At 67.1% G+C, this 26,116-nt stretch overlaps 1 protein-coding gene across 1 annotated transcript; it reads right to left on the reverse strand.

Annotated features, from left to right (window-relative positions):
* LOC137466488 (NPC1-like intracellular cholesterol transporter 1) lies at nt 1-26,116 on the reverse strand. The gene is made up of 19 exons (XM_068178217.1): nt 26,044-26,116; nt 22,245-23,761; nt 21,362-21,462; nt 19,772-19,941; nt 19,040-19,168; nt 17,976-18,158; nt 17,394-17,508; nt 16,520-16,647; nt 16,057-16,194; nt 15,097-15,186; nt 13,811-14,001; nt 13,606-13,733; nt 11,992-12,112; nt 10,065-10,120; nt 7,362-7,512; nt 4,172-4,403; nt 2,912-3,025; nt 1,773-1,935; nt 1-521 (listed from the first exon to the last, which is right to left on the reverse strand). Exons 1-19 carry the CDS (start codon nt 26,095-26,097, stop codon nt 1-3), a joined length of 4,302 nt encoding a protein of 1,433 aa, XP_068034318.1. The 5' UTR covers nt 26,098-26,116.

Below are 26,116 nucleotides of genomic sequence, written 5' to 3' on the forward strand. Positions count from 1 at the left end.
TCAGCCCTTCCCGGACACCGTGTCCTTGTCCTTGCTCGTGTCCGTGTCCTTGTCCTTGTCCGTGTCCTTGTCCTTGCTTGTGTCCGTGTCCTTGTCCTTGTCCTTGCTCGTGTCCGTGTCCGTGTCCTTGTCCTTGCTTGTGTCCGTGTCCTTGTCCTTGTCCGTGTCCTTGTCCTTGCTTGTGTCCGTGTCCTTGTCCTTGTCCTTGCCCGTGTCCTTGTTCGTGTCTGTGTCCTTGTCCTTGTCCGTGACCTTGGTCGTGTCTGTGTCCTTGTCCTTGTCCTTGCCCGTGTCCTTGTCCTTGTCCTTGCCCGTGTCCTTGTTCGTGTCCTTGTCCTTGTCCTTGTCCATGTCCTTGTCCTTGCCCGTGTCCTTGCCCGTGTCCTTGTCCCTGTCCTTGTCCGTGTCCCTGTCCGTGTCTGTGTCCGTGTCCTTGAAGTGGGGGTTGCTCAGGCCCAGCGCTGTCCCCTGCGCGATGTCCCCTGGCGCGTCCTCCCCCGCTGGCACCTGCGGCCTGGGCCCTGTGGGGACAATGGGGACGGTGTCACTGTCCCCGAGGTGACACTGTCCCTGTCCCCCACGCTGAGGGGACAGTGGGCACGGTGTCACTGTCCCTGTCCCTGTCCCAGAGGTGACACAGACCCAGTGTCACATTGTCCCTGTTCCTGCAGAGGTGACATGGTGACACTGCCACTGTCCCAGAGGTGACACAGACTCGGTGCCAGTGCCACCCTGTCCTTGTCCTGGAGTTGACACTGTCCCTGTCCCAGAGGTGCCACTGCCCCTGTCTCCGTGCCGTGCCCACGGTACCACTGTCCCTGTCCCGGAGGTGACATGGCGTCCCTGTCCCTATCCCAGAGGTGCCACTGTCCCTGTCCCTGTCCCCATCCCTGTCCCTGTCCCCGTGCCGTGCCCACGGTGCCACTGTCCCTGTCCCGGAGGTGACACGGTGTCCCTGTCCCTATCCCAGAGGTGCCACTGTCCCTATCCCTGTCCCCATCCCTGTCCCTGTCCCCGTGCCGTGCCCACGGTACCACTGTCCCTGTCCCGGAGGTGACATGGCGTCCCTGTCCCTATCCCAGAGGTGCCACTGTCCCTGTCCCTGTCCCCATCCCTGTCCCTGTCCCCGTGCCGTGCCCACGGTGCCACTGTCCCTGTCCCGGAGGTGACACGGTGTCCCTGTCCCTATCCCAGAGGTGCCACTGTCCCTGTCCCTGTCCCTGTCCCTGTCCCCATCCCTGTCCCCGTGCCGTGCCCGCGGTGCCACTGTCCCTGTCCTGGAGGTGACACTGTCCCTGTCCCTATCCCAGAGGTGCCACTGTCCCTGTCCCCATCCCTGTCCCTGTCCCTGTCCCCGTGCCGTGCCCGCGGTGCCACTGTCCCTGTCCCGGAGGTGACACGGTGTCCCTGTCCCTATCCCAGAGGTGCCACTGTCCCTGTCCCTGTCCCCGTCCCTGTCCCTATCCCAGAGGTGCCACTGTCCCTGTCCCTGTCCCTGTCCCTGTCCCGGAGGTGCCACTGTCCCTGTCCCTGTCCCTGTCCCTGTCCCGGAGGTGCCACTGTCCCTGTCCCTGTCCCTGTCCCTGTCCCCATCCCTGTCCCCGTGCCGTGCCCGCGGTGCCACTGTCCCTGTCCCGGAGGTGACACGGTGTCCCTGTCCCTATCCCAGAGGTGCCACTGTCCCTGTCCCTGTCCCCGTCCCTGTCCCTGTCCCGGAGGTGCCACTGTCCCTGTCCCCGTGCCCGTCCCCCGTGCCCGCGGTGCCCCCGTACCGACGTAGCTGAGCAGCACGGGCAGGAATGCCAGCCCGTGTGCCAGCCCCAGCACGGTGATGATGAGGTTGAGGCGGAAGAAGAAGATCTGCACCAGGCGCGCCTTGGCGAACGCCAGCACCACCACGCCCGGCAGGTTGGTCATGGCCACCCCCGCCACCACCTGCGGCGACAGCGACAGCCGCCACCCCTGGGTGACACCGTCCCGCGGGGGACGGCGGCCACCCCTGGGTGACACCGTCCCGCGGGGGACAGCGGCCACCCCTGGGTGACACCGTCCCGCGGGGGACGGCGGCCACCCCTGGGTGACACCGTCCCGCGGGGGACAGCGGCCACCCCCGGGTGACACCGTCCCGCGGGGGACAGCGGCCCGCAGTGCCACCCCCAGCCCAGAGGTCCCACGGTGCCACCTCCCACCCCAAGAGAGTTTGGGGTCCCACGGTGCCACCCCCACCCCCAAGAGAGTTTGGGGTCCCACGGTGCCACCCCCACCTCCAGGAGGCTTTGGGGTCCCAAAGTGTCACCCCCCTGCCCCAGGAGGGTTTGGGGTCCCACGGTGCCAGCCCCAGGAGGTCCCACGGTGCCACCCCCAGCCCAGAGGTCCCACGGTGCCACCTCCCACCCCAAGAGAGTTTGGGGTCCCACGGTGCCACCCCCACCTCCAGGAGGGTTTGGGGTCCCAAAGTGTCACCCCCTGCCCCAGGAGGGTTTGGAGTCGCCAAAGTGTCACCCCCAGGAGGTCCCACGGTGCCACCCCCCAGCCCAAGGAGGGTTTGAGGTCCCAAAGTGTCACCCCCAGCCCAGGAGGTCCCACGGTGCCAACCCGTGCCCCAGGAGGGTTTGGGGTCCCACGGTGCCAGCCCCAGGAGGTCCCACGGTGCCACCCCCAGCCCCAGGAGAGTCTGGGGTCCCACGGTGCCAGCCCCTGGCCCAGGAGGGTTTGGGGTCCCACGGTGCCAGCCCCAGGAGGTCCCACGGTGCCACCCCCAGCCCCAGGAGAGTCTGGGGTCCCACGGTGCCACCCCCAGCCCCAGGAGAGTTTGGGGTCCCACGGTGCCACCCCCAGCCCAGGAGGGTTCGGGGTCCCGCGGTGCCACCCCGATCGCGGCAGGGTGTCCCGCGGTGTCCCCCGTGCCCACCTTGCTGCCCATGGTGACAGTGGCCTCGGCGGCTCGTGCCACCCGCGTGGGCTGGCGGCTGCGGGCGAAGGCGCAGGTGATGTGGGACACGAACTCCACCGAGATGCCAACGGCCTGTGGGGCACCGGGCTGTCAGCCCGGGCACCGCCTGTGCCCCCGGAGCCACCCCCTGGGCCACCGGAATCACCCTGTGCCACCCGAGCCACCCCCAGAGCCACCCCGTGCCCCCAGAGCCAGCCCCTGGGCCACCAGAGCCGGCCCCTGGGCCACCAGAGCCACCCCGTGCCTCCAAAGCCACCCCCGTGCCAGTCCGTATGCCCCAGCTCCTGCTGCCACCTCCTGTGCCCCCCAAAGCCGCCCCATGTCCCACCTCACGTGCCCAGTGCCACCGAATGTGCCCCACATCCCTGTGCCACCCCGCATCCCCGTGCCACCCGCCGTGCCCTGTGTCCCTGTGCCACCCCACGTCCCGGTGCCACCCAGCGTGCCCCGTGTCCCTGTGCCACCCCACGTCCCCGTGCCCCCCTGCGTGCCCCGTGTCCCAGTGCCACCCCAGGTCCCCGTAACACCCGCCGTGCCCCGTGTCCCTGTGCCACCCCACGTCCCCGTGACACCCGCCGTGCCCCGTGTCCCTGTGCCACCCCACGTCCCCGTGCCCCGCCGCGTGCCCCGTGTCCCTGTGCCACCCCACGTCCCAGTGCCACCCCACGTCCCCGTGCCACCCCGTGTGCCCCGTGTCCCTGTGCCACCCCACGTCCCCGTGCCCCGTGCCGTGCCCCGTGTCCCTGTGCCACCCCACGTCCCCGTGCCACCCCGTGTGCCCCGTGTCCCTGTGCCACCCCACGTCCCCGTGCCCCCCTGCGTGCCCCGTGTCCCTGTGCCACCCCACGTCCCCGTGCCACCCCACGTCCCCGTGCCCCCCTGCGTGCCCCGTGTCCCTGTGCCACCCCACGTCCCAGTGCCACCCCACGTCCCGGTGCCACCCGCTGTGCCCCATGTCCCCGTGCCACCCCACGTCCCAGTGCCACCCCACGTCCCCGTGCCCCCCTGCGTGCCCCGTGTCCCTGTGCCACCCCACGTCCCAGTGCCACCCCACGTCCCAGTGCCACCCAGCGTGCCCCGTGCCACCCCACGTCCCCATGCCCCGTGCCGTGCCCCATGTCCCAGTGCCACCCCACATCCCAGTGCCACCCAGCGTGCCCCGTGCCACCCCACGTCCCCGTGCCCCTCGCCGTGCCCCCGCGGCGCCCGTGCCCGCACCGCCACGAGGTTGATGAGTGCCACGGCGTTGTAGGGCACTGCCCAGAGCGCCATGCAGCCCACGGTGCCCAGCAGCACCATGGCGATGGTGAGCAGCGTGGCCAGGCTGGAGCGGGCATCCATGCCCAGCAGCAGGAAGGACACGGCGAAGGTGGGCACCAGGCACAGTGCCAGCGTCACCAGCCCCTCGTACACCACGGTCAGGTACTGCTCGTAGTACACGTACGTCACCCTGCGGGTGGCACCGCGCTGGCACCGCTGTGGCACCGGGGACCTTGAGATGGGCACTGGGCACCCCAAAATGGGCACCGGGCACCCCAAAATGGGCACTGGGCACTCTAATATGGGCACTGGGTATCGTGATATGGGCACCGGGCACCCCAAAATGGGCACTGGGCACTCTAATATGGGCACTGGGCACTCTAATATGGGCACTGGGCACCTCAAAATGGGCACTGGGCACCCCAAAATGGGCACTGGGCACTCTAATATGGGCACTGGGCACCCCGAAATGGGCACTGGGCACTCTAATATGGGCACTGGGCACCTCAAAATGGGCACTGGGCACCCCAAAATGGGCACTGGGCACTCTAATATGGGCACTGGGCACCCCGAAATGGGCACTGGGCACTCTAATATGGGCACTGGGCACCTCAAAATGGGCACTGGGCACCCCAAAATGGGCACTGGGCACTCTCATATGGGCACTGGGCACCCCAAAATGGGCACTGGGCACTCTCATATGGGCACTGGGCACCTCAAAATGGGCACTGGGCACCCCAAAATGGGCACTCTAATATGGGCACTGGGCACCTCAAAATGGGCACTGGGCACCCCAGAATGGGCACTGGGCACTCTCATATGGGCACTGGGCACCTCAAAATGGGCACTGGGCACTCTCATATGGGCACTGGGCACCCCAAAATGGGCACTGGGCACTCTAATATGGGCACTGGGCACTCTCATATGGGCACTGGGCACCCCAAAATGGGCACTGGGCACTCTAATATGGGCACTGGGCACCTCAAAATGGGCACTGGGCACCCCAAAATGGGCACTGGGCACTCTAATATGGGCACTGGGCACCTCAAAATGGGCACTGGGCACCCCAAAATGGGCACTGGGCACCCCAAAATGGATACCAGGACCCCTGATATGGGCACTGGTCAACCCAAAAGGGGTACTGGGACCCCTGATATGGGCACTGGGCAACCCAAAATGGGCACCGGGCACCCCAAAATGGGCACTGGGCACTCTAATATGGGCACTGGGCACCCCAAAATGGGCACTGGGCACCCCAAAATGGGTACCAGGACCCCTGATATGGGCACTGGGCAACCCAAAATGAGTACTGGGACCCCTGATATGGGCACTGGGCAACCCAAAATGAGTACTGGGACCCCTGATATGGGCACTGGGCACCCCAAAAAGGGCACTGGGCACCCCAAAATGGGTACCAGGACCCCTGATATGGGCACTGGGCAACCCAAAATGGGTACTGGGACCCCTGATATGGGCACTGGGCAACCCAAAATGGGTACTGGGACCCCTGATATGGGCACTGGGCACCCCAAAAAGGGCACTGGGCACCCCAAAATGGGTACCAGAACCCCTGATATGGGCACTGGGCACCCCAAAATGGGTACCAGGACCCCTGATATGGGCACTGGGCACCCCAAAATGGGCACTGGGCACTCTAATATTGGCACTGGGCACCCCAAAATGGGTACCAGGACCCCTGATATGGGCACTGGGCCCCCCAAAAAGGGCACTGGGCACCCCAAAATGGGTACCGGGACCCCTGATATGGGCACTGGGCACCCCAAAATGGGCACTGGGCACCCCAAAATGGGCACTGGGCACCCCAAAATGGGCACCAGGCACCCCAAAATGGGCACTGGGCACCCCAAAATGGGCACCGGGCACCCCAAAATGGGCACTGGGCACTCTAATATGGGCACTGGGCACCCCAAAATGGGCACTGGGCACTCTAATATGGGCACCGGGCACCCCAAAATGGGCACTGGGCACTCTAATATGGGCACTGGGCACTCTAATATGGGCACTGGGCACCTCAAAATGGGCACTGGGCACCCCAAAATGGGCACTGGGCACTCTAATATGGGCACTGGGCACCCCGAAATGGGCACTGGGCACTCTAATATGGGCACTGGGCACCTCAAAATGGGCACTGGGCACCCCAAAATGGGCACTGGGCACTCTCATATGGGCACTGGGCACCCCAAAATGGGCACTGGGCACTCTCATATGGGCACTGGGCACCTCAAAATGGGCACTGGGCACCCCAAAATGGGCACTCTAATATGGGCACTGGGCACTCTCATATGGGCACTGGGCACCCCAAAATGGGCACTGGGCACTCTCATATGGGCACTGGGCACCTCAAAATGGGCACTGGGCACTCTCATATGGGCACTGGGCACCCCAAAATGGGCACTGGGCACCCCAAAATGGGTACCAGGACCCCTGATATGGGCACTGGGCACCCCAAAATGGGTACCGGGACCCCTGATATGGGTACTGGGCACCCCAAAATAGGCACTGGGCACTCTAATATGGGCACTGGGCACTCTAATATGGGCACTGGGCACCCCGAAACGGGTACTGGATACTGTGATATGGGCACTGGGCACCCTGATATGAGAACTGGGACCCCAAAATTGGCACCAGGCACCCTGATATAGCATTGGGCACCCCAAAATAGGCACTGGGTATCGCGGTATGGGCACTGGGCACCCCAAAATGGGCACTGGGCACCCTGAAATAGGCACTGGGCACCCCAAATGGGCACTGGGCGCCCTGGTGAGGACATCCCTTACCTGGGCACCCCTGAGTTGGGACGCCCTCTAAGCCCTGGCCTGGGCACCCAGGGATGGGCACCCTGATCTGGGCACCCCTCACTTAAGCTGGGACCCCCACTGACCCCAGGATGGGCACCCCTAAGCTGGGCACCGCTACCTGGGAACCCCTAAAATGGGCACCCACAGTGACCCCTGACCTGGGCACCCCCTTGTGACCCCCAACCGGGGCACCCCCATCGCCCCAGAACGGGCACCCTGAGCTGGGCACCGCCACCTGGCCACTGCTCAGCGGGCACCCACAGTGAGCCCGGGCCCCCAGCGGGTCCCCCCGCGTGTGGCGGCGCCCGCGGGGTGGCAGTGCCACTCACGTGTAGGGGAAGACGCGGAAGGTGGGGTCGGTGCCGGGCACGGCGCGCAGGGTGCCCGTGATGCGCTCTGCCAAGGCGCGGGCAGCGCGCAGGGCACCCGTGTACTCCTGGGACGTGCGCAGCGGCCGCTGGTACGCCATGAAGCGCGTGGCTGCGGACAGGGCAGCGGTCACCGCGGGGGCAGCGGGCACCACGGGGGCAGTGGTCACTCTGGGGGCAGTGGTCACTCTGGGGGCAGTGGTCACTCTGAGGGCAGTGGTCAATCCAGGGGCAGTGGTCACTCTATGGTCAGTGGTCACTCTGGGGGCAGTGGTCAATCCAGGGGCACCGGTCACCACGGGGGCAGCGGGCACCAAGAGGGCAGTGGTCACTCTGGGGGCAGTGGCCACTCTGGGGGCAGTGGTCACTCTGGGGGCAGTGGTCAGTCCAGGGGCACCGGTCACCACGGGGGCAGCGGGCACCAAGGGGGCAGTGGTCACTCTGGGGGCAGTGGTCAATCCAGGGGCAGCGGGCACCATGGGGGCAGCGGGCACCAAGGGGGCAGTGGTCACTCTGGGGGCAGTGGTCACTCTGGGGGCAGTGGTCACTCTATGGTCAGTGGTCACTCTGGGGGCAGTGGTCAATCCAGGGGCACCGGTCACCGCAGGGGCAGTGGTCACTCTGGGGGCAGTGGTCACTCTGGGGGCAGTGGTCAGGCTAGGGGCACCGGTCACCACAGGGGCAGTGGTCACTCTGAGGGCAGTGGTCACTCTGAGGGCAGTGGTCAATCCAGGGGCACCGGTCACCATGGGGGCAGTGGTCACTCTGAGGGCAGTGGTCACTCTGAGGGCAGTGGTCAATCCAGGGGCACCGGTCACCATGGGGGCAGTGGTCACTCTAAGGGCAGTGGTCAGTCTAGGGGCACCGGTCACCATAGGGGCAGTGGTCACTCTAAGGGCAGTGGTCAGTCCAGGGGCACCGGTCACCATGGGGGCAGTGGTCACTCTGGGGGCAGTGGTCACTCTGGGGGCAGTGGTCAGTCTAGGGGCACCGGTCACCGCAGGGGCAGTGGTCACTCTGGGGGCAGTGGTCACTCTGGGGGCAGTGGTCACTCTGGGGGCAGTGGTCAATCCAGGCACCGGTCACCGTGGAGGCAATGGTCACTCTGGGGGCAGCGGTCACTCTGGGGGCAGTGGTCACTCTGGGGGCAGTGGTCAATCCAGGGGCACCGGTCACCATGGGGGCAGTGGTCACTCTAAGGGCAGTGGTCAGTCTAGGGGCACCGGTCACCGTGGAGGCAATGGTCACTCTGGGGGCAGTGGTCACTCTGGGGGCAGTGGTCACTCTGGGGGCAGTGGTCAATCCAGGCACCGGTCACCGTGGAGGCAATGGTCACTCTGGGGGCAGCGGTCACTCTGGGGGCAGTGGTCACTCTGGGGGCAGTGGTCAATCCAGGGGCACCGGTCACCATGGGGGCAGTGGTCACTCTAAGGGCAGTGGTCAGTCTAGGGGCACCGGTCACCATAGGGGCAGTGGTCACTCTAAGGGCAGTGGTCAGTCCAGGGGCACCGGTCACCATAGGGGCAGTGGTCACTCTAAGGGCAGTGGTCAGTCCAGGGGCACCGGTCACCATGGGGGCAGTGGTCACTCTGGGGGCAGTGGTCACTCTGGGGGCAGTGGTCAGGCTAGGGGCACCGGTCACCGCAGGGGCAGTGGTCACTCTGGGGGCAGTGGTCACTCTGGGGGCAGTGGTCAATCCAGGGGCACCGGTCACCGTGGAGGCAATGGTCACTCTGAGGGCAGTGGTCACTCTGGGGGCAGTGGTCACTCTGGGGGCAGTGGTCAATCCAGGGGCAGCGGGCGCCACGGGGCCAGTGGTCACTCTGGGGGCAGCAGTCACTCTGGTGGTCAGTGGTCACCCCCAGTGGTCAGTGGTCACTCTAATGGTTAGTGGTCACCCCTGGGAGTCAGTGGTCACTCCTGGGGGTCAGTGGTCACCCCCAGTTGTCAGTGGTCACTCTAATGGTTAGTGGTCACCCCTGGGAGTCAGTGGTCACTCCTGGGGGTCAGTGGTCACCCCCAGTGGTCAGTGGTCACTCTAATGGTTAGTGGTCACCCCTGGGAGTCAGTGGTCACTCCTGGGGGTCAGTGGTCACCCCCAGTGGTCAGTGGTCACTCTAATGGTTAGTGGTCACCCCTGGGAGTCAGTGGTCACTCCTGGGGGTCAGTGGTCACCCCCAGTGGTCAGTGGTCACTCTAATGGTTAGTGGTCACCCCTGGGAGTCAGTGGTCACTCCCGGGGGTCAGTGGTCACTCTTGTGGTCAGTGGTCACTCTGTGGTCAGCAGTCAGTGGTCACTCAGTGGTCACTCAGCAATCAGTAATCAGCGGTCTCTCAGTGGTCACTCAGTGGTCAGCAGTCACTCAGTGGTCACTCTGTGGTAAGTGGTCACTCAGTGGTCACTCAGCAGTCACTCAGCGGTCACTCAGTGCTCAGTGGTCACTCAGTGGTCACTCAGAGTCACTCAGCGGTCACTCAGTGCTCAGTGGTCACTCAGTGGTCACTCAGTGGTCACTCAGTGGTCACTCAGTGGTCACTCAGTGCTCAGTGGTCACTCAGCGGTCAGTGGTCACTCAGCGGTCACTCAGCGGTCAGTGGTCACTCAGTGGTCACTCAGTGGTCACTCAGCGGTCACTCAGTGGTCAGTGGTCACTCCGCACTCACCCAGGATGGTGCCGTTGCTGTCCATGCTCACGGCCGTGTCGTAGGCGCCCAGGCCACTGCGGGGACACCCGGGACGGTCAGGGGACACCCGGGGATACCTGGGGACACCCAGGGGACACCCAGGGGACACCCAGGGACACCCAGGGGACACCCAGGGGACACCCAGGGGACACCCGGGGACACCCAGGGGACACCCAGGGGACACCCAGGGGACACCCAGGGACACCCGGGGGACACCCAGGGGACACCCGGGGACACCCGGGGATACCCGGGGACACCCAGGGGACACCGGGGGACACCAAGGGGACACCCAGGGGACACCCAGGGGACACCCAGGGACACCCAGGGGACACCTGGGGATACCCGGGGACACCCGGGGACACCCAGGGGACACCCAGGGACACCCAGGGGACACTGGGGGACACCCAGGGGACACCCAGGGGACACCCGGGGACACCCAGGGGACACCCGGGGGACACCTGGGGATACCCGGGGACACCCAGGGACACCCGGGGACACCCAGGGGACACCCAGGGACACCCAGGGACACCCGGGGACACCCAGGTGACACCCAGGGGACACCCAGGGGATACCCGGGGACACCCAGGGACACCCAGGGGACACCCGGGCAGTGCCCACGCTGCTGTTCGTGTCCCTGGGTGTCACCACCCTCGTGGGTGGCACCGATCCCCGGCTGCCCCCACAAGGTGGCTCTTCGGGTGACACCAACCCCTGGGTGGCCCCACAGGTGCCACCTCCCCTTGATGTGTCCCAGTGGTGGCATTACCTCCACAAGGTGTCCCCACAGGTGCCACCCACCCCTGGGTGTGTCCCAGTGGTGGCTTTAACTCTCCAAGGTGTCCCCACAGGTGCCACCTCCCCTTGATGTGTCCCAGTGGTGGCATTACCTCCACAAGGTGTCCCCACAGGTGCCACCTCCCCTTGATGTGTCCCAGTGGTGGCATTACCTCCACAAGGTGTCCCCACAGGTGCCACCTCCCCTTGATGTGTCCCAGTGGTGGCATTACCTCCACAAGGTGTCCCCACCGGTGCCACCTCCCCTTGATGTGTCCCCACAGGTGCCACCTCCCCCTGGGTGTGTCCCAGTGGTGGCATTACCTCCACAAGGTGTCCCCACAGGTGCCACCCACCCCTGGGTGTGTCCCAGTGGTGGCTTTAACTCTCCAAGGTGTCCCCACAGGTGCCACCTCCCCTTGATGTGTCCCAGTGGTGGCATTACCTCCACAAGGTGTCCCCACCGGTGCCACCTCCCCTTGATGTGTCCCCACAGGTGCCACCTCCCCCTGGGTGTGTCCCAGTGGTGGCATTACCTCCACAAGGTGTCCCCACAGGTGCCACCTCCCCTTGATGTGTCCCCACAGGTGCCACCTCCCCCTGGGTGTGTCCCAGTGGTGGCTTTAACTCTCCAAGGTGTCCCCACAGGTGCCACCTCCCCTTGATGTGTCCCCAGAGGTGCCACCTCCCCCTGGGTGTGTCCCAGTGGTGGCATTACCTCCACAAGGTGTCCCCACAGGTGCCACCTCCCCTTGATCTGTCCCAGTGGTGGCATTACCTCCACAAGGTGTCCCCACCGGTGCCACCTCCCCTTGATGTGTCCCCACAGGTGCCACCTCCCCCTGGGTGTGTCCCAGTGGTGGCATTACCTCCACAAGGTGTCCCCACCGGTGCCACCTCCCCTTGATGTGTCCCCACAGGTGCCCCCCACCACCGGGCGTGCCCTTGGCTGCTCCCCCCGAGTGCCACCTTCTCCTCAGTGTCCCCACGAGTGGCACCCACCCCTAGATGCCTCCACAGTGCCACCCACCTCCGTGTCCCCGTGGGTGGCATTTCCCCCTGCGCTGTGTCCCGCTGGTGGCACACCCCAGTGTCACCAGGGTGCCAGGCGGTGCCACGCGGCGCCACTCACCCCTTGGCGCAGTGCAGGGTGGGCCGGTCCTGCAGGAACCAGGGCAGGAAGCGCTGGAACTCCGCGGCCGTGGGCCGCCGCACCTCCTTCAGGCACTTGCCCAAAGCGCAGCTTGGGTCGGCTGTGGGCACACGCGGGGTCAGCGCGGCCACCGGGCGCCGCGGGGCACCACGGTGGGCACGCAGAGGGCACGCGGTGGCCACCGCAGCAGGCAACAGGCAGGTGCCCGGCAGTCATCGCAGTAGGTACACAATGGCCACCGTGGTGGGCGACCAATGGACGCCCAATGGTCAATCAACGGGCACCCAATGGGCATTCAATGGGCATTCAATGGGCACCAAATGACCACCATGGTGGGCGACCAATGGACACCCAATGGATGCGCAATGGTCACTCAATGGGTGCCCAATGGAAAACCAATGGTCAATCAATGGCCACCCAATGGACAACCAATGGTCACTCAATTGACGCCCAAAGGGCACCCAATGACCACCGTGGTGGGCGACCAATGGACACCCCATGGTCAATCAATGGCCACCCAATGGACAACCAATGGTCACTCAATTGACGCCCAAAGGGCACCCAATGACCACCGTGGTGGGCGACCAATGGACACCCCATGGTCAATCAATGGCCACCCAATGGACAACCAATGGTCACTCAATTGATGCCCAAAGGGCACCCAATGACCACCGTGGTGGGTGACCAATGGACACCTCATGGTCAATCAATGGCCACCCAATGGGCAACCAATGGTCACTCAATTGACGCCCAAAGGGCACCCAATGACCACCGTGGTGGGCGACCAATGGACACCCCATGGTCAATCAATGGCCACCCAATGGACAACCAATGGTCACTCAATTGATGCCCAAAGGGCACCCAATGACCACCGTGGTGGGCAACCAATGGACACCCCATGGTCAATCAATGGCCACCCAATGGACAACCAATGGTCACTCAATTGATGCCCAAAGGGCACCCAATGACCACCGTGGTGGGTGACCAATGGACACCCCATGGTCAATCAATGGCCACCCAATGGGCAACCAATGGTCACTCAGTTGGCGCCCAATGGACAACCAATGGACATCCAAAGAGCACCCAATGGATAACCAATGGGCAATCAATGGGCACCCAGTGGGCACCCATAGGACATCCAGTGGACACCCAATGGGCATTCAATGGATGCCCAATGGGAATCCAATGACTGCCGTGGTGGGCAACCAATGAGCACCCAATGGATGCCCAACAGTCAATCAATGGGTGCCCAATGGACACCCAATGGTCATTCAATTGACACCCAATGGGCACCCAATGGAAACGTAGGGGGCAACCAATGGGCACCCAATGGTCATTCAGTGGGCACCCAATGGCCACCCAATGGCCACCCAATGGTCACTATGCTGAGCACCCAATGGTGGTGGTGGACACGGTGGTCCACAGTGGTCCACGGTGGTCCATGGTGGTGGACACTCAATGTACACCTAAGAACCACCATAGTGAGCACCCAATGGCCATGGTGATGGACACTCCATGTACACCTAAGGACCACCATGGTGGGCACCCAGTGGCCACCACAGAGTAGCCGCCGTCCCCCAGCCCCACACTCACTGCTGGTGGAGGGACAGAACTCGCCCTTGTGCTCCCCGCTCTGGTGGATGCGGCAGCAGCGCACCGTGGGGTTCAGCCAGTCCAGGAAATCATCCACCCACGAGGTGGCCGGGATGGCCAGGTAGGACCTGGGACAGGGGGCACGGGGCTGGCACGAGCCGGGCACGGCCAGCCCGGGTGCCTGCGGGTGTCGCCGGTCACTCACACGTTGGGGAAGAGTGTGGCCAGCTGGATGGTCTGGGTCAGCGAGTCGGCGTCGCAGCCGGCGCTGGAGCAGATGGCGTTGGTGCCATTCTCCGAGGAGAAGTTGTACCCACCCGTGGTGACAAAGTAGGTGGGGACACCCACGGCCAGGTACTGGTTCAGCGCCGAGAAGTACGGCAGCAGGTACGAGTCCTGGGGACAGGCGGGCATCAGGGGTGGCACCCGCGGGGCGGCCCAAGGGGCCCAGAGGGGTCCCAAAGGGGTCCCAATGAGGTTCCAGTGGACACCCAATGGACACCCAATGGTCCTTCAATGGTCAATCAATGGGAACTCAATGGACACCAATGGTTGTTCAATGGGCACCCAATGGCCACCCAATGGTCATTCAATGGTCAATCAATGGGCACCCATTGGCCACCCAATGGTCATTCAGTGGTCAATCAATGGGCACTCAATGGACACCCAATGGTTGCTCAATGGGCACCCAATGGCCACCCAATGGTCATTCAGTGGTCATTCAATGGTCATTCAATGGGCATTAATGGGCACCCAACGGTCTTTCAATGGCCACCCAATGGTCATTCAATGGTCAATCAATGGGCACCCAATGGACACTCAATGGGCACCCAATAGGGACTCAACGGGCACCCAATGGTCATTCAATGGTCAATCAATGGGCACTCAATGGACACCCAATGGTCATTCAGTGGTCATTCAATGGTCATTCAATAGTCATTCAATGGGCATTAATGGGCACCCAATGGGCACTCAATGGGCACCCAATGGTCATTCAATGGTCATTCAATAGTCATTCAATGGGCACCCAATGGGCACTCAATGGTCATTCAATGGGCACCCAATGGGCACTCAATGGGCACTCAATGGGCACCCAATGGTCAATCAATGGGCACTCAATGGGCGCCCAATGGAGACTCAATGGTCATCTATGGACCACCATTGTGGGCACCCAATGGGTCCCAAAGAGGTCTCAGAGGGGTTCCAGAGGGGTCCCAACATCCCTGTGTGTCCCCATACAGGGCCGTGTCACTCCTGTCATGTGTCCCCATGTCACACCCCTGTCGTGTGTCCCCATGTCACACCCCCATGCGACCCCAAGCTTCCCCATGGGGGCACCCCCCCAGCTCTCCCCAGAGGGCCCCATTGTCCCCCCATGTGTCCCCGGTGTCCCCCGGGTGTGTCCTGCATTGTCCCCTGGTCTGTCCCCGCTGTCCCCCGCTGTGTCCCCCTGCTGTCCCCCTGTCCCACCGCTGTGGGTGCGGTGCCCACCTCGGGCAGTGCCAGCTCCTGGTCCAGCCCCACGGACACGTGGAAGAGCAGGAAGAGCCCGGAGCAGGCCAGGAACAGGAACAGCAGCACCTGGGCAGGGGCTCTGCTCAGGGAGCGAACCCCAAAACCCCAGGGCCCCCGAACCCCCGAAACCCAAAACCCCCCGAACCCCAAACCCCCAAACCCCCGAAACGCAAAACCCCCCGAACCCCAAACCCCTGAACCCCAAACTCCCAAACCCCCGAAACCCAAACCCCCGAAACCCAAACCCCCCCGAACCCCAAACCCCCTGAACCCCAAACCCCCGAACCCCAAACTCCCAAACCCCCGAAACCCAAACCCCCGAAACCCAAACCCCCCCGAACCCCAAACCCCCTGAACCCCAAACCCCCGAAACCCAAAACCCCTCGAACCCTAAACCCCCCGAACCCCAAACCCCCAAACCCCCAAAACCCCCCGAACCCCAAACCCCCCGAACCCCAATCCCCCTGAACCCCAAACCCCCGAACCCCCCGAACACCAAACCCCCCGAACCCCAAACCCCCGAACCCCCCGAACCCCAAACCCCCCGAACCCCCGAACTCCCCGAACCCCAAAACCCCCACGGCCCCTTCGTGTCCCCCAAAAACCCCCACACGGACCCCCCGAACCCCCAAAACCCTACAGACCCCTCGTGTCACGCCAAAACCCCAATGCCCCCGGTGCCCCCCAATGCCCCCAGTGCCCCCAGTGCCCTCCTTTCCCCCCAGTGGCCCCAATGCCCCCCGTGCCCCCCGGTGCCCCCCAATGCCCCCAGTGCCACCAGTGCCCTCCTTTCACCCCAGTGGCCCCAATGCCCCCCGTGCCCCCCGATGCCCCCAGTGCCCCCAGTGCCCCCAATTTCCACCGAGCCCCCAATTCCCCCAATGCCCCCAGTGCCCCCAGTGCCCCCCAATGCCCCCCGTGCCCCCGTGCCCTCACCACGGCGGGCCGCACCAGGGGGTGCAGCAGCACGGGGGTGTAGTAGCGCTCGAGGAGGGGGCGCAGCAGCCCCTTGCCCACGTCGGCCGTGCCCCCCTTGCCCATCCCGCAGCAGCAGCAGAAGTCGAAGCGGCCGGCCTGGGGGCACGGGGGGGTTGGCACGGCACCTCTGCAGCCCCCCCCGTGCCCCGCGGGTGTCCCCTGCCCACCGTGGGCACAGCCTGGGGACCCTCAGCCACCCTTGCGGCTTCATGGGCACCCTGTGCCCACCCTGGGCATCCTCACACCCACCCTGGGGATCCCTCACCCACCCTGTGCCCACCCTGGGGTCCCTGTGCCCACCCTGGGGATCCCCATCCACTCTGTGCCCACCCTGGGGTTCCCACACCCACCCGTGCCCACCCTGGGGACCCTCACACCCGCCCCGTGCCCAGCCCGTGCCCCGCGGTGCCCCCGGTGCCACCTCCTGTCTGCGGCTGTCCAGTGCCACCAGGGCCACGAAGGCCGAGAGCTGCAGTGCCAGGTCCAGGGCGATGGCGAGCGCGGCCGTGAGGGCGAAGGTGCGCACGGCTGGCATGGACGAGAGGGCACCTGCGGGACCCCCGGGTCACCGGAGACCCCCTGGCACCCCCCGGGTCACCAGAGACCCCCTGGCACCCCCCTGGCACCTCCCGGGTCACCAGAGACCCTCTGGCATCATTCGGGTCACCGGATACCCCCTGGCACCTCCCTGGAACCCCCCGGGTCACCAGAGACCCCCTGGCACCCCCGGGTCACCAGAGACCCCCTGGCACCCCCCTGGCACCCCCCTGGCACCCCCCGGGTCACCAGAGACCCCCTGGCACCCCCATGGCACCCCCCGGGTCACCGGAGACCCCCTGGCACCCCCATGGCACCCCCCGGGTCACCAGAGACCCCCTGGCACCCCCCGGTCACCGGAGACCCCCTGGCACCCCCCTGGCACCCCCCGGGTCACCGGAGACCCCCTGGCACCCCCCTGGCACCCCCCGGGTCACCAGACATGCACTCCGTGCCCCCCATGTCCCTGCGCCACCTCCATCCTCCGGTGCCCCCTGTGCCCTCCATGCTCCTGTGTCCCCTGTGCCCCCGGTGCCCCCCGGACCCCCCCGATCCCCCCCGGTGCCCCCCGGACCCCCCCGATCCCCCCCGGTGGCCCCCGGACCCCACCGATCCCCCCCGGTGGCCCCCGGACTCCCCGATCCCCCCCGGTGCCCCCCGATGCCTACCATGCCCCCCGTGCCCCCAGTCGTCCCCGCGCCCCCGGTCCCCCCCGTGCCCCCCGTGCCCCCCGGTGCCCGCGGTGCCCCCCGGCGCACCGAGGAGGAAGCAGAGGGTCTCGGAGAGGCTGCAGAGCACCATGCTCGGTGCCACCTGTGCCAGCACCCGCCCCACGTGCTGCTCCCGCGTCTCGCCCGGCTCCCGCTGCGACTGCTGCTGCCAGGGCGGGGTCAGGGGCACCCAGGGGCACCCCCAGACACCTGGGGGCACCCAGGGGCACCCCCAGATCCAGGGGGCACCCAGGGGCACCCAGGGGCGCCCCAGATACCCAGGGGCCCCCCCAGATCGCCCAAGTGCCTGTGCCCCACCCTGTGCCCCCCAAGTCCCTGTGCCACCTCCATCCCCCGGTGCCCCCCATCCCCCGGTGCCCCCCATCCCCCGGTGCCCCCGGTGCCCCCCGGTGCCCCCCGGTTTCCCCCGGTGCCCCCCATCCCCCGGTGCCCCCGGTGCCCCCTGGTTTCCCCCGGTGCTCCCCATCCCCCAGTGCCTCCAAGTGCCCCCCAGTGACCCCGGTGCCCCCCATCCCCCGGTGCCCCCATCCCCCAGTGTCCCCCAGTGCCTCCCTGTTCCCCCAGTTCCTCCCGGTGCCCCCGGTGCCCACGGTGCCCAGGTGCCCCCACCTGCAGCTCCTGCACGAAGATGAAGATGTTGTCGGCGCCCACGGCCAGCACGAGGAAGGGCACGACCTCGATGATGATGAGGGACGAGGGCAGCCCCAGCAGCGCCAGCAGCCCCATGGCGGCCAGCACGGCCCCCAGCACCACGGCGATGCCACCCAGTGCCAGCGTCACCTTCGACTCCACCTGCGGCACCCCCGGGTTGGCACCTCTGGATCGGTACCCCCGCCCTCGGCATCCCCGAACCCCCACGGATTGGCACCCCCGGATTGGCACCCCCAGATTGGCACCCCGGATTGGAACCCCTGGATTGGCACCCCCGGATTGGCTCCCCGGATTGGTACCCCTGGATTGGCACCCCCGGCTCGGCACCTCAGGATTGGTACCCCTGGATTGGCACCCCCGGGTCGGCACCCCTGGACTGGCACCCCGGATTGGCACCCCTGGATTGGCACCCCCGGCTCGGCACCCCTGGATTGGCACCCCGCAGTGGCACCCCTGGATTGGCACCCCCGGCTCGGCACCCCTAGATTGGTACCCATGGATTGGCACCCCCGGCTCGGCACCCCTGGATTGGCACCCCGGATTGGCACCCCTGGATTGGCACCCCCGGCTCGGCACCCCTGGATTGGTACCCCTGGATTGGTACCCCTGGATTGGCACCCCCGGCTCGGCACCCCTGGATTGGTACCCCCGGCTCGGCATCCCCGGCTCAGCACCCCCGGATTGGCACCCCCTAACCCCGCCAGATTGGCACTCCCGGGTCGGCACCCCCGTATTGGCATCCCCGGATTGGCACCCCCGAACTGCCCAGAACCCCTCCAGACCGACCCCCTTGGGCTCACCAGGTCCCTGTTCCCCACCACCGTGCCCCCCGTGCCCCCTCGTGCCCCCCGTGCCCCCCATGCCCCGGGGCTCACCAGGACCCTGTGTCACCCCCGTGCCCCCCGTGTCCCCGGGCTCACCAGGTCCCCGTGCCCCCCGTGCCACCCCCCATGCCCTCCCTTGCCCTCGGGGCTCACCAGGTCCCTCTGCCACCCCCGTGCCCCCCGCGCCCCCGGGCTCACCAGCACCCGCCGCCAGGCCGTGTACTCGCCCAGGGCCAGCGCGATGTAGGCGAAGACCAGCAGGTAACTGGTGGCGAACACCGGCAGGTCCTCCCCGCTCGTGCGGCTGATCTCGTCCTCCAGAGAGCGCTGAGGGCACAGCGACAGCTGAGGGGGCACGGGGGGCACGGCGGGCACGGCGGGCACGGGGGGCACCGGGGGCATGGGGGGCATGGGGGGCATGGGGACAGGGACATAGAGGGGACACCGGGGGCATGGGGGGCACCAGGGACACAGGGGGCACTGGGGACATGGGGACAGGGACATAGAGGGGACACCGGGGGCATGGGGGGCATGGGGACATGGGGGGCATGGGGACAGGGATATCGAGGGGGCACCGGGGGCATGGGGGGCACTGGGGGCATGGGGACAGGGACATAGAGGGGGTACCGGGGGCATGGGGGGCACCAGGGACATGGGGGGCACTGGGGACATGGGGACAGGGACATAGAGAGGGCACCGGGGGCACCGGGGGCATGGGGGGCACTGGGGGCATGGGGACAGGGACATAGAGGGGACACCGGGGGCATGGGGGGCACCAGGGACATGGGGGGCACTGGGGACATGGGGGACATGGGGACATAGAGAGGGCACCGGGGGCAGGGCGGGCACGGGGGGCATGGAGGGGGCATGGGGGGCACACAGGGACACAGAGGTGACACGGAGGTGACACGGAGGGGACAGAGGGGACACCTCGGCCATGAAGGTGACGGAGAGGTGGCGGTGGCGGCGCTGGAAGTCGCGCACCACGGCCAGGAAGCGCCGCTCCCAGCTCAGCGCCCACTCGAGGCGCGGGTCCCCGGCCGGGAAGTTGTTCAGCGAGTAGGTGACAATCAGCGCCTCGGCCTCCGTGTACTCCGACCCTGCGGGGACACCGCGGTGACACCGCGGGGACACCACAGAGACACCGCGGGGACACCGCGGGGACACCACAGAGACACCGCGGGGACACCACAGGGACACCACGGGGACACCACAGAGACACCGCGGGGACACCACAGAGACACCGCGGGGACACCGCAGAGACACCGCGGGGACACCGCGGGGACACCGCGGGGACACCACAGAGACACCACGGGGACACCACGGGGACACCACAGAGACACCGTGGGGACACCGCGGGGACACCACAGAGACACCACAGAGACACCACGGGGACACCACAGAGACACCACAGAGACACTGCGGGGACACCACAGGGACACCGCGGGGACACCGCGGGGACACCACAGAGACACCACAGAGACACCACGGGGACACCACAGAGACACCGCGGGGACACCGCAGAGACACCGCGGGGACACCACAGAGACACCGCGGGGACACCGCGGGGACACCACGGGGACACCGCGGGGACACCACGGTGACAACGAGGGGACACCACAGAGACACCGTGGGGACATCGGGGGGACATGGCGGGCACATGGAGGTCATATCGCAGGGACACCATGGGGACATGGTGGGGACATGGCGGTGACATTGCAGGGACATGGCAAGGACATCGTGGGGACGTCGGGGGGACACGTGGGGACACTGAGGGGACATCGGGGGGACATGGTGGGGACATCGCAGGGACAGCGGGGAACATCGTGGTGACATCACAGGGACATGGTGGAGACATGGCAGGGACACGGCGAGGACACCGTGGGGACACGACGGTGACATGGCGGAAACATCGTGGGGACATGGTGGGGACGTGGTGGGGACATGGCAAGGACATTGCGAGGACATGAGGGGGACACTGCAGGGACATGGCAGGGACATGGCAGGGACATGGCGGTGACACCACGGACACATCGTGGGTACATGGAGGTGACATCATGGGCACATGCAGGTGACATCGTGGGGACATGGAGGTGACACTGAGGGCACAGGGGGGTGACAAGGCAGGGACATGGAGGCGACATGGGGGTGACACCGTGGTGCCATGGCGGTGCCATCGCAGTGCCCGTACCGCGGGGACATGGAGGCGCCATGAGGGTGACACTGTGGTGCCACCGCGGTGCCGTGACGGTGCCCAGCCCCGTACCGCGGGGACATGGGGGTGCCATGAGGGTGACACCGCGGTGCCCGCGCGGTGCCCGTACTGCGGGGACATGGGGGTGACATGAGGGTGACACCGCGGTGCCCGCGCGGTGCCCGTACTGCGGGGACATGGGGGTGACATGAGGGTGACACCGCAGTGCCATGAGGGTGACACCGCGGTGCCCGCGCGGTGCCCGTACCGCGGGGACATGGGGGTGCCATGGGGGTGCCACGGCGGTGCCCGCGCGGTGCCCGTACCGCGGTAGCCGCCCAGGGCGATGTAGGGGAACACGGGCCCGCCGTACTCGGCCATGCAGCTCAGCTCCAGCGCCGTGATGTCCTTGAACGACAGCGGCGAGCTGGGGGCGACAGCGCCGCGGGCGTCAGCGGGGCTGTGCCCGACGGGCACCCCGGCTGGCATGGGGGACACGCGGGTGGCACCCCAGAGACATGGCCCAACACCCCGGCTGGCATGGGGGACACGCGGGTGGCACCCCAGAGACATGGCCCAACACCCCGGCTGGCATGGGGGACACGCGGGTGGCACCCCAGAGACACGGCCCAACACCCCGGCTGGCATGGGGGACACGCGGGTGGCACCCCAGAGACACGGCCCGGCACCCCAGAGTGACAGGGGACACGCGGGTGGCACCCCAGAGACACAGCCCGGCACCCCAGAGTGACAGGGGACACGCGGGTGGCACCTCAGAGCACCAGGTTGGCACTGGGGACACGCGGGTGACACCCTGAACCCACGGCCCGGCACCCCAGAGTCATGGGGGGCACGCGGGTGGCACCTCAGAGCACCGGGTTGGCACTGGGGACACGCGGGTGACACCCTGAACCCACGGCCTGGCACCCCAGAGTGACGGGGGACACGCGGGTGGCTCCACACCTGGGCACCCCAAGGGCACCAAAACATGGGCAGCGCCCCATGGGCATCACCCCGGCCCCACACATGGGCACCCCACGGGCGCCGTGCCATGTCCAGCACCCCGTGGGACACCCGAACCCCGCACCTGGGCACCCCATGGGCACCAAACCATGGGCAGAGCCCCTTGGGCACCACCCCAACCCCACCCCACGGGCACCGCGCCACACCGCGCCCCCACAGACCCCGCGCCCCCCGCGCGGCACCCACTTGACGCAGTAGATGAGGTGGTCGTGCCAGTCCACGGTGCCCTGCTGCTTGCCATCCTGCTGCCAGTCGCGGAGCTCCAGGCGGCTGCGGTTGTTCTGGAAGTACTGCGTGACGCTGGACACGGCGCAGTCGCCCACGCCGGGCGCGCCGGGGTTCAGCGGGGCATAGCACACGTCGCGCAGCGTCACGTTCCTGCCCGCGCCCGGTGCCCACGCCGCGATGCCCGCCAGCTCGTCCTGCAGCTCCAGCAGCACCCGCAGCACGTCGAGCGCCAGCACCCCGCTGAAGTTCTTGGTGCCCAGCACCACCGAGTCGTAGGCGATGCCAGGGCGCCCCGGCGCCGTCACGATCACCTGGTTGGTGCGCAGGAAGGGCCCGAAGTGGCGGTCGTGGAACGCCTTCTCCTGCCTGGCACGGCTGCCAGCTGCCGACCACAGCTCCACGGGGTCCGTGGTGAGGCGCAGGGTGGCGAGCCCGGCCGAGAGCCCGCCGGCCACCGCCACCGCCACCGCCAGCACCGGCACGGGACGCGCCGCCACCGCCGTGCCCCAGCGGCGGAACGCCCGCTCCAGGACGCGCTGCCAACCTTCGCCCACCCGCCGCGAGCGCCCGCGGGCACGCGGCTCCGGCGCGGCCCCGGCGGCGCCCCGGCGGCACAGCACGGCCGCCAGGAATGCCAGGGCCAGGCTGGCAAAGAGCAGCGCGCACACCACCAGCACGCCGTCGGCGCGGCCGATGCGGAAGGGCGGCGGCGGCCCCGAGGGTGGCACCACGGGCGGGCAGGCCTGGGCGCAGTCCTGGCACGAGCACGGCTCCTGGCCCTCGTCGGGCGCTTGGTCGCAGCGCCAGGCGGGCGCGTCCAGCGGGGCGATGCCCTCGCCGGGCTCGGCGCCGTCGGGCAGCAGCTGGAAGTCGATCTGCAGCGGTGCCAAGCCGTTGTTCTTGTCGCCCTGGAAGTCCAGCCAGCGCTGCGCCGTGCACAGCTGGGCACCGTAGCGCCCGCACATGGTGGAGATGGCATAGCCGCCCGTGGCGGGCAGCCGCACGCCCTGGCACGACGCGAAGGCGGCCTCGGCGTAGCGGCGCCGGTAGAAGAGCTGGTACTCCAGCACGGCGCGGGCACCGGGCACCGCGGCGTAGTCGCCCACGCGCGTGACGTTGGTGAAGAGGCTCTGGTCGGGGCTGCAGATGTTGTGGCAGTAGAGGTTGGCGAAGTTGCGGGCACAGGCCGGGCACCGCGCCAGCACGGCGCCCGACAGCCCCACGCTGAGGCTCAGCGCGCTGAGCTGCGCGTAGCTGCAGCACACCCGCGCGCTCCCGTTGTGCCCGCGTGCCAGCTCGGGGCACACGGAGCGCAGCAGCGCCAGCAGCGCGCCCGATGCCACCCGCGCCGGCGTGTTGGACAGGCAGGGCACCTTGGAGGGCACCAGCGACACGTTGACCTCGGGGTTGCGCCCGCACTCGCCGTAGAAGGCGCAGACGCCGGCCTGGCGCACGGGGGTCAGCGACGGCGACGCCTGCGGGCACAGGGGTGGGCACGGCTCGGTGCGGGCACCTCGAGGGGTCCAGGGGATCTTGGTGGGCACCGAGGAGGTGTCGCCACAGCTGTGCCACCTTCGGTTCCTCCCAGCGACGCCCAGATGGCGCCCGGTGGGCACCAGAGCAGTGTCCCACACTGTGCCAGGCCCAGTCCCCACAAATGGCACCTGATGGGCACCACGGAGGTGTCACCACAGCCGTGCCATGCCCGGTCACCCCAGGTGGCACCTGATGGGCACCACGGAGGGGTCACCACAGCCGTGCCATGCCCGCTCACCCCAGGTGGCACCTGATGGGCACCACGGAGGGGTCACCACAGTCGTGCCATGCCCGGTCACCCCAGGTGGCACCTGATGGGCACCACGGAGGTGTCACCACAGCCGTGCCATGCCCGGTCACCCCAGGTGGCACCTGATGGGCACCACGGAGGTGTCACCACAGCCGTGCCATGCCCGGTCACCCCAGGTGGCACCTGATGGGCACCACGGAGGTGTCACCACAGCCGTGCCATGCCCGGTCACCCCAGGTGGCACCTGATGGGCACCACGGAGGGGTCACCACAGCCGTGCCATGCCCGGTCACCCCAGGTGGCACCTGATGGGCACCACGGAGGTGTCACCACAGCCGTGCCATGCCCGGTCACCCCAGGTGGCACCTGATGGGCACCACGGAGGTGTCACCACAGCCGTGCCATGCCCGGTCACCCCAGGTGGCACCTGATGGGCACCACGGAGGTGTCACCACAGTCGTGCCATCCCCGGTCACCCCAGGTGGCACCTGATGGGCACCACGGAGGGGTCACCACAGTCGTGCCATGCCCGGTCACCCCAGGTGGCACCTGATGGGCACCACGGAGGTGTCCCCACACTCTGCCACCTTCAGTTCCTCTGAATGATGCCCAGATGGCACCCGGTGGGCGCCGCGACATTGTCCCCACATCCTGCCACCCCCATTCCCCCCAAGTGGCACCCAAGGGGCACCTGATGGGCACCACAGCAGTGTCCCACCCTGTGCCACCGCCAGTACCCCCAAGTGGCACCTGATGGGCACAGCGGAGGTGTCCCCCTAACGCTGCCACCCCCAGTCACCCCAAATGCCACCCAAATGCCACCCAGAGGGCACCGGATGGGCACCACAGCAGTGTCCCCCTGCTGTGCCACACAGCACCCCCCCAGTGCCACCCGGGTGCCACCCGAGGGCACCACAAGGAGCGGCTCTGCCACTCCCAGCTCCTCCACATCAGCCCTGACAGTGGGCACCCAGTGGGCACCCAGTGGGCGCCTGCGTGGTGTCCCGGCCCTGCCACCTCTGAGTGCCACCCAGATGCCACCCAAAGGGCGCCCGGTGGGCACCCAAAGGGCACCTCCGGGGTGTCCCCCTCAGCCCCTCCCAAATGCCACCAGGAGGGCACCACGATGGTGCCTCCTGGCTCTGCCACCCCCAAAACTTCCGAGTGCCACCCAAATGCCACCCGATTGGCACCACAATCGTGTCCCCCTGGTTCTGCCACCCTCTCCTCGGAAATGCCACCCAAATGCCACCCGATTGGCACCACAAGGGTGTCCCCGGCTCTGCCACCCCCAAACCTTCCGAGTGCCACCCAAATGCCACCCGATTGGCACCACAATCGTGTCCCCAGCTCTGCCACCCCCAAACCTTCCGAGTGCCACCCAAATGCCACCCGATTGGCACCACAAGGGTGTCCCCAGCTCTGCCACCCCCAGACCTTCCGAGTGCCACGCAAATGCCACCTGCCTGGCACCACAAGGGTGTCCCCGGCTCTGCCACCCCCAAACCTTCCGAGTGCCACCCAAATGCCACCCGATTGGCACCACAAGGGTGTCCCCAGCTCTGCCACCCCCAGACCTTCCGAGTGCCACGCAAATGCCACCTGCCTGGCACCACAAGGGTGTCCCCGGCTCTGCCACCCCCAAACCTTCCGAGTGCCACCCAAATGCCACCCGATTGGCACCACAATCGTGTCCCCCTGGTTCTGCCACCCTCTCCTCGGAAATGCCACCCAAATGCCACCCGATTGGCACCACAAGGGTGTCCCCGGCTCTGCCACCCTCGCCGCCCAAATGCCACTCGATTGGCACCACACCGGTGCCCCCAGGCGCCACCCAAATGCCACCAGCTGGGCACCAGAATGGTGCCCCCTGCTCTGCCACCCTCAGACCCCCAAGTGCCACCCAAATGCCACCCGACTGGCACCGCGCCGGTGCCCCCCGCCCCCCCCGCGGTGTCGCCTGTCCCTCACCAGCGCCAGCAGCGCTGCCAGGAGGGCAGCGGGCAGTGCCAGGGCGTGTGCCATGCTGCCGGGGGTGCCCCCG

This window comes from Anomalospiza imberbis, unplaced genomic scaffold (assembly GCF_031753505.1).
Source record: "Anomalospiza imberbis isolate Cuckoo-Finch-1a 21T00152 unplaced genomic scaffold, ASM3175350v1 scaffold_227, whole genome shotgun sequence".
Lineage (NCBI taxonomy): Eukaryota > Metazoa > Chordata > Aves > Passeriformes > Viduidae > Anomalospiza > Anomalospiza imberbis.